Below are 12,266 nucleotides of genomic sequence, written 5' to 3' on the forward strand. Positions count from 1 at the left end.
GCTTGACAAAAAGAATTACAACTCTGACATATCTGACTCATGCAAAACAGATGGACAGGTTCAGACCAATCCAAGCTGAAAAAGTATTTGTGAGAAAAATGTAGCATCCACTTTAGTCTGAGTAATGTAATATCCGTGAGTCCAGGTCACGCTGAGACATGTCATATTTATCAGTTTTTCTCTGATATGGGCTTAGAGTTTTTGTCTTTTCTTGTCTCTGCGTAGGTTTTACACCCAGGTCTTTCAGGAAAACATGCTTCTGAAATAAACACTGAGCTCTAAATTCTTCTGCCACCTCCTCCCCTCCCGAAAAAATAGCAACAAGAAAAAAAATGGTCTTGTGATACCATTTTGTACATCTTTGACAAACGGTATGTTTCTCCATACAGCAGGCCCTGGCCTCGTTATCTGGGAAAAACTCAATCTCACATGAAACCATTACACTCTCCCTCACTGCCTGTGGCACTAGATAAGTTGACAGCCACAGCATTTTTGGCCATACATTTAAATTAAGTTGACAATGTAGACACAAATCTTTCATTCTTAAAAATAATTGATGCTGAAATATGATGTGTCTATTTTATCTTTCAGTTGAGTGAATTGTGCTGCCATTTACCAAGTCTTAAGATAAAGCACTGAATTTTGGTTCATAAGCTAGAAATTCTCATTCTTAAATAAATGTCGTGTTACCAAAATCTTAGACAGATGCTTAAAATTGGTACAAGGTATTACAGTAACAGACTAAATCCCTATCAACAGCTTTCTGGGCAAGATCTGAGCCCTGATCTGGGGACATATAAGATACTAAAGCAATTTTGAACCATTTATTATCATTATTGTTCTATGTATGAATAAAATATATGCATTGCATGTGCATCCCCTCTAGTGATTAGCTGGTTGGCTGCAGGCCGACAGTTACCTTCTGTGAGAGACTCACCTCCTCTCTGATGTGTGCTAGCTTTCTCAAGTCCCTTCAGAAGGAAGTGTCCTTTTCTCCAGAAAAGGCCACTCCCAGTGTCAACAAAACGTGAACAATGAAGCACATTGTGAATGCGTCCTTTGTAGGTCATTGTTTGTGTAATCAATAATGGAAGATTACTTCCAGTATTAGGAGTTGGCATTGTACATAATACATGATGTTCTGTCATGCTAGCAGACTGCTGTAGTGCCTGTTAGTTCCAATATACTTGTGCTCAGCTGTGCCAACAGTTTTTTTTTTCTGGCAGGAATTTATGCCCCCTTTTTCTGTTGCCACTTTCGCCGATGTGATTTTAAGTGTAGTTTCAATTCAATGGAAATGCGTGAAGAGTTTTTGAAGAGAAGGTACTGAAGAAACTCAAGTTTTGAAGATAATCCACCAGTTTCAGGAGACTAAGGGGTATTTTGGCATCGTGTATCGCTTCTTTGTTGATATGGTAGTCTTTCCTTCCCTGTTTTGCTGTTTGTTCCCTTCTGAGACATGTTTGGATATCAATCTGTCATGGTGGCATTCCCAATAGTACCACGTGTACCAGCCTCCTAGGAACAACCTGTATTTATTTAAGCACTCTCAGCTTGAACAAGTAAACACTTGGTTGTATGGAAATGCAAACACAATGCAAGGAAATAGTGCCAAATGAGGGCAGCGTTTGCCCAGTGACTAAACATGTGCAATGGATGTGAATGGACATGCTTGGCACAATCTGTACTTCAGCAATTTGCCCTTAGCAATGTGTTAGTTTTAGATGTGCATAGCGCATGTGAAAGTCTTCATTTCTATTACTGGCTGTTGCTGATAAAATTATTTAAGGGAAGTTCAATCTGAAGACAAACCCAGTTCATCCAGTTTGCTCGGTACATATACCCCTGAATTAAAAAATCTATGCATGTGTGATATGTATGTAACCCCACAGTGTTAGAGCAGGTCTGCCCAACCCTGTTCCTGGAGATCTACTGTCTGCCAGGTTTTCACTCCAACTTTAATTTGGCCCACCCGATTCTACTAATTAGCAGCACAATGAGATGTCTAGCTGTTGAATGAAGTGTGGCTTTGTTAGGGTCGGAGTGAAAACTTACAGGACTGTAGATCTCCAGGAACAGGGTTGGTGGGCAGCCCTGTGTAAGAGAGAAGGAAAGTGAGTGTATGTGTGTGTGTGTGTGTGTGTGTGTGTGGGCATGTTTTACTATCTTTGTGAGAAGCAAATGTCCCCACAAGGATAGAAAGATGAGGAAAACTACGCAAGGTGGGGACTTTTTGCTGGTCCCCACAAGTTCAAGAGGCTGTTTTAGGGTTAGGACTTAGGGTTAGGGTTAGGGTTACAATTAGGTTAAGGTTAGGGTTAAGGTTAGGCATGTAGTGGTTGGGGTTAGGGTTAGGGTTAGAGGTTACGGAATGAATGTAAGTCAATGGGAAGTCCTCACAAGTATAGCAATACAAACATGTGTGTGTGTGTGTGTGTGTTTGCGTGTGTTTGTGTGTGTGTGTGTGTGTGTGTGTGTGTGCGTGTGTGTGTGTGTGTGTCTGTGTGTGTTTGTGTGTGTCTATGATCAGTGAGTTCAGATTGAATAATTAACTCTGACTGATCATTCAGATTGATTTAGTCCACTTCCCTTCTGAATCACTGATTCAAAATGGGTCACACAATCCAGCCTCTGAATATGTATTTAGTGTGCCATGTATTTAGAACAGCCATTCCTGCTTTTCTACCAAAAGCAGGAATGGAATCTGGTTTGTTAAATTTATCTCATGACGAGGTATCTGGGGGGTGGGGGGTATCTGGGGGGGGGGGGGCAAATGTGCACAGCCCACATGAGTGCCTGAAAGGAAGCCCCCATCCATCTGTCATCAGTACTGAAGGCCCCAGGGATCAAAGCCATGAATCAGATGCACTTTATGTGATGTGATGATAATATGTTCACAGTTCCACAGATGTGCTCTCCATTTATATGGTTGGATTGTACATTTATCAGCTGGTATAAAATGCTTTGCTCTAGGTCCGGGGTCTGCAACCCTGGTCCTGAAGAGCCACAGACTTTGTTGGTTTTCATTGTTACTCTGCACTTAATTAATCAATTAGAGCGGTTGAATATACAGTTAACACTTCACCAGGTTACTTGGGTCTGAATTGGGTGCTGACTTTAAGGTGAAACCAAAAAACGAGCAGCCCTTGTGGCTCTCCAGGACCAGGGTTGCAGACCGTTGCTCTTGGTCATAATAGCCATGTGCCCGACCAGAAACATTGATCTAGTACACACTGGAAGGCTGAAACCCTGTTGTCACAACGAAAATACAAATACCTTCCCTGTTGTTTCATAGGTGTTGGTGTCCACATCATCGACGCTGGATTTGCAAGCATTTGACTTTGAAGGTAAATTTTTAAAGACTGGATTCACACTTGGCAGTAGGCATGCAGTACCGTACGTGGGAAGCACATCCACAATGAAACAACTCTTTTTTTGTCAGCTTTGTTAAATGATGTTTAATTCTATTTATTTTCCTGGATGGTGATATCTAAGGCCACAGTCCACTTCACTGTGCCGTTCTGTCCCACAATCGACTACATCGCGAAACGCAGCGAAACCTCAAAGCGCACGTGAAAGGCTCGGAAGAGCTGGAGATGGGGAAATTTAAGGTGATGAACTGCATCATGCTGCTGCTGCAAGCAGGATCTTGCCTCTCCGCCCAGGTGAGGACAGCGCACACGCGGAGTCGCTAGCGTGAGCAGGAGCTTGGCCTCGTTCCGCAGGTCCAAGCAAACACCGTAATCTCATCTGAATGTACTCGCCCCGGTAGAGCATTTACATGTAGATGCAGGGCTGACAGTAGAAGTATTAATGATGCTGTGAGTAATGTGTGTGTGTGTTGGGGAGTAGGTGGGGGTGGGAGTAATGAGTCATTATACCGAAGCCCTCTCTCTTTGCAGGATATAAAGAGCAGTAAGTCTGTATTGCATCTCGCAGTTCAGGCTGGGAACTGCAGCCTGCTCAGGTTCTTCCTGGAAGTGAACGCTGGCGCTCTTCCAGACTTCATTAACATGAAGGTAACTGATTTACAGCAGGGCACAGTAACCTGTTTACCTTAACGTTCTCCTGCTGTCAAGCGTTACCCTCTCATATCACAGTGGACCAATGGGCATCAGCCTGGCCAGGTTTTCCCCTGCATCCTGCATTTCACAGGGACTTTCCAAAAACATGCACCACACCAGGATCTGGTTACTTAGTTATGATTTTTCCATTTGCTGACTAGACTGTATTGGAACCGAAGGGAAAATGGGGGTGGATGGTATGGAGGAAGTCCTATTAAAGAGTACCATGCTGCATCTGTCTGCCTTCCCAGAACCCTCCTCCTGCTTGTCACATGGAGAGCAATGACACAGTGCGCTCTAATTCTGTAGGGACTGTACTGGGGACACAAGTCAATGTGTCCTCACAAATACAGCAAAGTCCACATGTATGCATGTATTCAGGAACACATGCATGCATACACACGTACATACACTGCATGGTCAAAAGTATGTGGACACCTGACATGCAACATCTTATCCAGAATTATGGGCATTAATATGGAGTTGGTCCACCCTTTGCTGCTATAAGAACCTCCGCTCTTCTGGAAAGGCGTTATACTAGATGTTGGAGCATTGCTACGGGGAATTTCTTCCATTCATCCTGAAGAGCATTAATGAGGTTGGGCACTGATTGGGGAGATTAGGCCTGGCTTGCAGTTGGCTGTCCAATTGATCCCAAAGATGCTGGGTAGGGTTGAGATCAGGGCTCTGTGCTGGACAGTCAAGTTCTTCCACTCCACTCTCGACAAAACCATTTCTATGTGGACCTCTATGTGTTTTCAGGGGCATTGTCATGGTGAAACGAATCATCTATAATGTGATTGCACACTCTCACATTAAGATTTACCTTCACAGGAACTAAGGGGCCTATACCAAACCATGAAAAGCCTCAGACCAAGGGGTGTCCAGATACTTTTGGTCATATAGTGTACATGTACATACACTACCACACATATTCTTTTTCTCAAACACACAGATACACACAAACTTGCTCATACGCACACACATGCACACAAATGCGTGTACGCATACATACACATGTGCATGTACAACCACACGCATGCACACATGCACACACGCACACACACACACGTACACACACACACACACACACAGTTAGTCTTACGCAGAACTACATTAGCCAGCATGCTGGTGCAGCATTGCCCCAGAGGTATGCTCATGACGTGTGTTTGTCCCCAGGCCCACGGGAACACGGCCCTGCACATGGCAGCCGCACTGCATGGCGAGAGCCAGCAGGAGGCAATTGTGAGTCTGCTGCTGGCTCACGGGGCAGATCCCAGCCTCCGGAACCTGGACAATGAGCAGCCTGCCCACCTGCTCCCTCCTGGGGCAGCGGGAGAGACGGTACCACTCCCTTACTGGTTTGCCTTCCTCCTGTCCGTGTTGATTCATGTGCCTGCCAGGGTAGCCTGCTATGGTGCCGTCCTGTACCAAGTATTCCCTCTGCATTGTATAGTGCAGTCATTAAAGCACTTATAAATGCATGCCTTTTCATGTTCAGCCCCTTACATAGACTGGTGGAGGGTATATTAGTGGAGAGTATATTATCCAATAAAGGCTATTAGCCAACGAAGCATACCACATGCCTATATAATTAGCAGCCTTCTAAGAAGATGGCCATGCTGATATGTGAGATGTGGTGATAATATGCTTCTTTCTGATCATTTCCAGATAAGGGGGCTGCTCAGAAGGGCCAAAGGCATGGCGCCAGCCGTCCATCCCTCTTCACACCGAAGCACCAGGCAGAACCAGGACCGATGATTCCCCACATTCAGAGTCCAAGATGGGCGGTGCTTTACGTGAGTCACATGCATGGGTCGTCTCAAAAGGACTGATATGCATTTATAGGTTTCAAACAACTGGAAAAGAAGCGCTGCATGGGTCTAGGAATGACGGGTGCTCATTGGTAAGGCAGGTAGACAAACGTTGAACAACAGTCCTTGAAGAAGACACCGCCTCTGGAAGGTGAATGAACTTTAAAAAGTGCTGTACCAAGGACAAAAGGCCAAGGCACTCTGTCTCCCAGTGAAAAAATTGATTAAAAGCCTTTGGATTTAAAAGCCGTGTGACCCTGATGAAGATCTAGTGTTGATAAGCGTTGGGCTGTTTAATTGCCTTGTTCTAGCTCATTTAATTTAAGGCTTTTTGTCCATTTTGTTTTAATGGGAGACAGAGTGCGTTGGCCTTTTCCTTGGTACCACATTTTTTAAAGTTTATTCACTTTCCAGAGGCAGAGTCTTCTTTAAGGAATATTGTTCAATGCATTCATTGCTATTTGCAACTTCCTCTGCATTGCCAGATCATACTCATCATGTTTTATCTATCTATTTCAATGCCCAAACGTTGATTGCGTGTGTGTCTTTCTTTTGTTCTTTTTTATTTGAGATGGTTTTGTTGTTGTTAATTTACACACTATATGACTAGAAGTATCTGGACACCACTTGGTCTGGGGCTGTTTTTCATGGTTTGGGCTAGGCCCCTTCGTTTCAGTGATGGAAAATCTTAATACAATGACATTCTAGACAATTCTGTGCTTCCAACTTTGTGGCAACAGTTTGGGGAAGGCCCTTTCCTGTTTCGGCATGACAATGCCCCCGGGCACACAGCAAGATCCACAGAGAAATGGTTTTGTCGAGATCAGTGTGGAAGAACTTGATGGCCAGCACAGAGCCCTGATCTCATCCCCACCCAACACCTTTGGGAGTAATTTGAAAGCCAACTGCAAGCCAGACCTAATCGCCAAATCAGTGCCAGCTCTCACAAATGCTTTTCTGGCGACATGGAAGCAAATCCCTGCATCAATTCTCCAACATCTAGTGTACAGCCTTCCCAGAAGAGTGGTGGTTGTTATTGCAGCAAAGCGTAGACCAACCTTTTATTCATTTCCATAATTTTATATGAACCTTTAGATGTCAGGTGTCCACATACTTTTGGTCATGTAGTGTATCTAAATTTCCTTCTCTCTTTTATAGTGCCATCTACCCTCCTGTACTGTAATGAGAGAACAAGGCCAATCATCATGTTTGCCAATCATTACCTAAAATATTGATTTTTCTATCTCAGACTTATTTGTGCTTATCAAGTAATAGTTTGTTCATGCGCACTTCATGCATTCATAGAAATATTTTACAACATTTGCATAAATGTATGAGATATATATTTATATGTTTTGTACACTAAATGTACACTAAATTTGTTAAATGCATGGAATGTGTACTTAAAAAATTTTTTTACATATTGTGGGAAACCACCAGATAAAACAAGCAGCTTAAATGTATTTTTTCATTATGAAATATAATTTATATTATAATATAATCTAAGATATATACTAGCATATTTATTATTTAGACCTGACATTCCAAACCTACTAAATATAGGAATGGATGTACACGTGTACGTTGTAATGTAAGATAAAAGGTTATGTTTTGATCAAATATATGTGTTTTATGTCACATTCAGCATCTCACAATCAAGAGTGTTCTATAAATTTGTCCCCATGCCACAATGATACATAACATAATTTACCAGTGGAAATGAGAAGTAGCTGAATCCATATAAAAAATATTTTGTCAAAATACTCTTTTTATCTGAGACTAATAAAATGCCACATTATTTACAAATATATATTTTTATTTTTTAAAGAAATCTATGCTTGTGTTTTGTTCAAAATTGGAAATATCCACAATGTTTTCAATCATTTGGTGAAAAAATATCAATAAGTCAACAAAAGCCAGAATATTATACAAGTGCATTGCATTCATTTGTTCAATCCAGAGGCAGGTCAACAAAACTTCTGAGAGGACCTCAAAAAATTCAAATTTGATTTAAAAAAAAATGTTTCAACAACAACTCCTCGAACAGATTGGTTTATAGACACAACAAAAATATGGAATGTGACAGGTAAAAATGTCTTAAAGGTAACACATCTCAGAGCTGGACAATGGCCTGTCCCTTCTGAAGTAGCTCTCTTCTACTGCTGACGTGAAGGCAGAGTCTGGTGTCCCATAATTCGTGTATTCGAGATTTGTGAAGTCTTCCTGGGGACCTAGCCAATGTGACACACAGTAGCAGTGCTGTGGGCTGCAGTGCTGGTAATGATAACACTCGGGGACCAAACTGTAACTGGAGTCCATTCGCGTGGGAGAGCTGTAGCACGAGGAGGAAGAGGAGTAGCTTTGAGGAGGGGAATAGCTGTTGTAATCTATTGGACTGGTGATGTTCATGGAATCTGAGGGAGAGCTGGAAGCCTGAAAGAACAATGACAAAAAGTTAAGACAACAAATGCAATATTGTCCAAAATGTTCATTTTATACATACTGTCTGATAGCACTAGGTACCTACTACACATGCCTTTGACATCCTCGCGGATTTGATATGTAGACTTCTACATCATGTATATTATATATGTATATACACACACACACACACACACACACATAGACAGAGAGAGAAAGAGAAAGAGAGAGGGAGATTTCTCCATATATAACTGTTCATTGTTCTGACATTCTGCAATTCAGAAATAAATATGTCACATAGGTAAATATATAGTAAATAAGCCCATACCATTCCTTGGTTGTAGTAGTCAGAGTTCGACGGAAAATGTCCGTGAGTCCAATACTGCGCGGAAGACGCCGCTGGAAGTGAGCTGTTGCTGAAATTCTCTGGCGGCAGCATCATATTAATGAACTGCTGATTGTCGAACGGACTGGTCTCTAAAGGGATATTACAAATGTTGTCTGTGTATTGTTGCGGCTGGAAACTGTTGCTGTCTGGCATGGAGTTCCCAGGGCAAACGTCAAAGTGATAGGCTAGGAGAGTGAAGAAGAAGAGGATGGTAAATACGCTGAAGAACACGAACACATTTAAATTAGTAAAGACTTCAGAGATGATGTCATACGAGCATCAGCCAACAGTTAAATCACATTTAAATGCACGTTTATAAAAGGAGCCGAATGCTGTAAGCCGAGGGGAGCAGTGCGTTGCCAATCGTTTTTTGACTTTCAATTTAACCAGAGTATTCTGCCCGAAGGTCGTTGGCATTAAATGTAAGTTTCTTTGGAGACATAATTTTGTTTTAAGTTAATTTACGATTACCATTTTTCGATTAGTATTTTATTTACATGAACACTAACAAGCTACTGAAGTATTTTTTTTTATTTCATATGTCCTTTTCAATGTTATGTAATTTCTGCTTCATGATTTATGCATACTTTTACATTACAAAATGTAATTTCTAATTAGCTGCAATATATTATGTAACTATAAATGCTTTGCATTTGTGAACTGTTATAAAATGACCCTATGTTTGAACAAATCTGTATCTGAAGTTGAATAGTAGCCTATATTTTTTGAGACAAGTACAGATTTGTGTACTTTGGACTCGTAATACTTATATAGCCTACATGCATCACATGCGGAAAAAACAAACACTCGCACAGTTGCGCCAGTGTGTCATTAAGTTAGTTGTTTTCGCAGTAATTTTGATATCGTTAAAAGGTTTCCAAAGCAAAAATGCATTTGACTATGTATATTTTTTGCATTGCTCATTTGTTAAATTATATGAACCAAGGTTATGTAAATAAATGCAGATCTATACTTAAATCTGTAAAATGCATGAATTATGTGCAATGGAGATCTTGATGAAGCTGTAATAATCTCTCTACTGTGTATTGCAAACCTACCAGGAAATGATGGGGAATGAAAGTCTTGAGTCGCCGGACTTTGAGATACCTATATCAGGGATAAAAGAAAAGGGGGGGGGGGGGGGAGAGAGAAGATTAAACACCAATCGCAGATCAAGAAAGTGTTTTCATCGCTCAGGTTCCCTCGAATTTGTGTGTAATTTTCATAAAATGTCAATGTCAAAACAGATAATTAATACAAATAGGATAACCAGAACAACATGGATGCCCAGTGTATGAGTATTCTATGGTAAATATTTTCACCACAGACCGACTAGAGGCAGGCTTTTAAAAACTGACATCTGCACAAACCAGCTATTTTATTTATTTATTTATTTATTTATTTATTTATTTATTTGTGTGTGTTCACGTGTTACAGTTTCTTAACCAACATATCTTACTTGTTTGCTTAAACGGTCCATTTCCACTCCTTGGACTTTCAATATGCAATGCACTGGCACAACTGTGTTTTTGCACTGTCATACATTTAAAATCACTCTGGACGAAAGCGAGTAACGTCATTAACCGATTTTATCCAGTAAACACGCTATTGTCATAAAAATGGCTTTTACTCGTCTTGGTATTATCAACTTTTGAACACACACAGACGCGCGCGCGCGCGCGCACACAGAGAGAGGGAGAGAGAGAGAGATGCGTTTTTGCCCTAGTCAATCCACTTGACCTACAGTGTATTATACATTTGTGTATAATAAGTGCCTTGCCTTAGAATTCATGGATTCAATAAATAAATAAATAAATAAATAAATAAAACCCCATCACGTGAATACGATTAAGAGAAAGAAATCAGGCCGACTGAGTTCAAATACATTTTGTAATGAAGCCACGGTGAGAAAATGCTACGTGTGCATGCGAGCGTGTTCCTAGTGTACAATTTTGATATCTCTGGAGCCTGTGGCGAAGGCGATGTTGGTTCCTGCAAAAGCCTGTGTGAAATGGAGGTTTCGAAAGCAGGTGTGGAGTTGCGAAATAACTAATTGCCAAGCAGGTCTCTTTTTTGACATGCAAACGTAATTTTATTTTCATTTGTTGTTATCAGTACTGGTGTAGAGTTCGACTTGAACTACGACTTTGTGGAAATATGTAATAAATACAAATAATTTGCTTTGTGTCGTTCAATTCTGTGATTTCAAGACATCCTGATGTTCAGAGTGATTCCAAGAGACATGCTTAAAAGTTTTTTCCCCCTCTTTCTCTATTTTTGACAATTTTTAAATGATCATTGGATGACAACATGGGCTTTCATTTGGAAAAGCAACTTCTAGCAGGGAATTATTTTGCTTTTGTTTTCTCCATGTGCAATTGTGAGGGATGTTTTTTATTTGGGATTTTAACATTGGATTAAGGATCTGTGAGAAAGCTGTTGATGGTGTAAATCAATAAAATATGTATTATGGAAGATAACTAAAAACATTTTTTTACGGTGTGGTCTTGGTTTTTAAATCTACAGACAAAAAAGTGTTCCACCACATTCACTGGTGTGTGCGTGTGAGTGTGTGTGCTTATGCGCAGAACGCGCCAGTGCACGCATGTCTGAGCGTGCGCGCGCTTGTGTTTTCTCGCCCACGAGAATGCAACTGTCTTCCTTTTGCTCTGAGATTGTTTCTTACCTTTGTGGTTTTTATTGCCGCCTCAAGCGCTCTCCGCTTCTGCAGAAGCTCTTTGACCGTTGCCTTCACTCTCACACCCTGATACACCTTGGGTTTATCTGCTGAAATAAATACAACTGTTAGTGTAAATAAATAAATACATAAATAAATAAATACAATTCGGGCTTTAGTGCAGTTTTCTGTGTAAAGGTAAATCATACATGGCTATCCCTGTGCAAACGACCGCTGGGGTTATTTAGGACTGTGTCGAAGTCCCACCCACTTCCCGAGTCCCATTACTGCCTTAGAAAAAGAAACTCCCTAATGTGTTCCACGTAAATTCTCGAATCCGAGTGTAAGAGTTTCTAAACGAAAAGTATACCAAAGTTAATCGGTGTGTAACCTAGGTATTTGGCGTAGGCTATACTAAAATTTCTCTATGTTCAGGTAAGTATATAGCACCTGTAGAACATGATGACGTGTTAGTATACATTGGATTAGCCTATAAACACTTACAGATGAGACGGGAACATTAGTGTTTATTTATCCCGACCACGAATGGTCCATATTATGGCTGAATAGTGACATGTTGCTTCTTATACTGAAATAATGACATAACCCAAAATTAGCCGGTACGCTAATATAATATAAGCCTAGTTCATGACAAATTTAGGTTGTTAAATTTAGGCTGTAGACCGCCGCACCACAAACACACAATCACAGTCTACGCAAACAGACATGCATAAATATTGTATGCACATAAACGCCGTAGTTTCTTACAATGTTTGAGGCGATAGACGTTTCAATTAAAACATAAATTTGGTGAATAAGTTGCATTAAAAGACATCAATTTATGATAACTGCATTGCTGTCGCAGACATTTTTACGACAACGAGCGGGTTACCGTTTCGAAT

General features: G+C 40.9%; 2 protein-coding genes across 4 annotated transcripts in view; one reads left to right on the forward strand and one right to left on the reverse strand.

The window, feature by feature from the left end:
• The window catches only part of LOC118210048 (NF-kappa-B inhibitor delta-like), a 38,099-nt gene extending 30,614 nt beyond the window's left edge, over nt 1-7,485 (forward strand). Inside the window, exons 8-13 of one of the 3 annotated variants that reach the window (XM_035385873.1) lie at nt 3,296-3,347; nt 3,496-3,665; nt 3,903-4,019; nt 5,244-5,408; nt 5,736-5,863; nt 7,037-7,485. In XM_035385873.1, the coding sequence (XP_035241764.1) occupies nt 3,296-3,347; nt 3,496-3,665; nt 3,903-4,019; nt 5,244-5,408; nt 5,736-5,825 (594 nt within the window). In that variant the 3' untranslated portion in view covers nt 5,826-5,863; nt 7,037-7,485. Of the gene's footprint in view, nt 1-3,295; nt 3,348-3,495; nt 3,666-3,902; nt 4,020-5,243; nt 5,409-5,735; nt 6,022-7,036 lie in introns of those variants that run through there. The other 2 variants (XM_035385874.1, XM_035385872.1) reach the window with 2 other exon arrangements.
• Nucleotides 7,486-7,677: 192 nt separating this feature from the next.
• Nucleotides 7,678-11,571, reverse strand: colca2 (colorectal cancer associated 2). The gene is made up of 4 exons (XM_035385875.1): nt 11,374-11,571; nt 9,746-9,794; nt 8,628-8,872; nt 7,678-8,311 (listed from the first exon to the last, which is right to left on the reverse strand). The coding sequence occupies exons 1-4, from the start codon at nt 11,569-11,571 to the stop codon at nt 7,976-7,978; spliced, it is 828 nt and encodes a 275-aa protein (XP_035241766.1). The 3' UTR covers nt 7,678-7,975.
• Between the last annotated feature and the right edge of the window lie 695 nt (nt 11,572-12,266).

The sequence above is a fragment of the Anguilla anguilla genome, chromosome 12 (assembly GCF_013347855.1).
Source record: "Anguilla anguilla isolate fAngAng1 chromosome 12, fAngAng1.pri, whole genome shotgun sequence".
Lineage (NCBI taxonomy): Eukaryota > Metazoa > Chordata > Actinopteri > Anguilliformes > Anguillidae > Anguilla > Anguilla anguilla.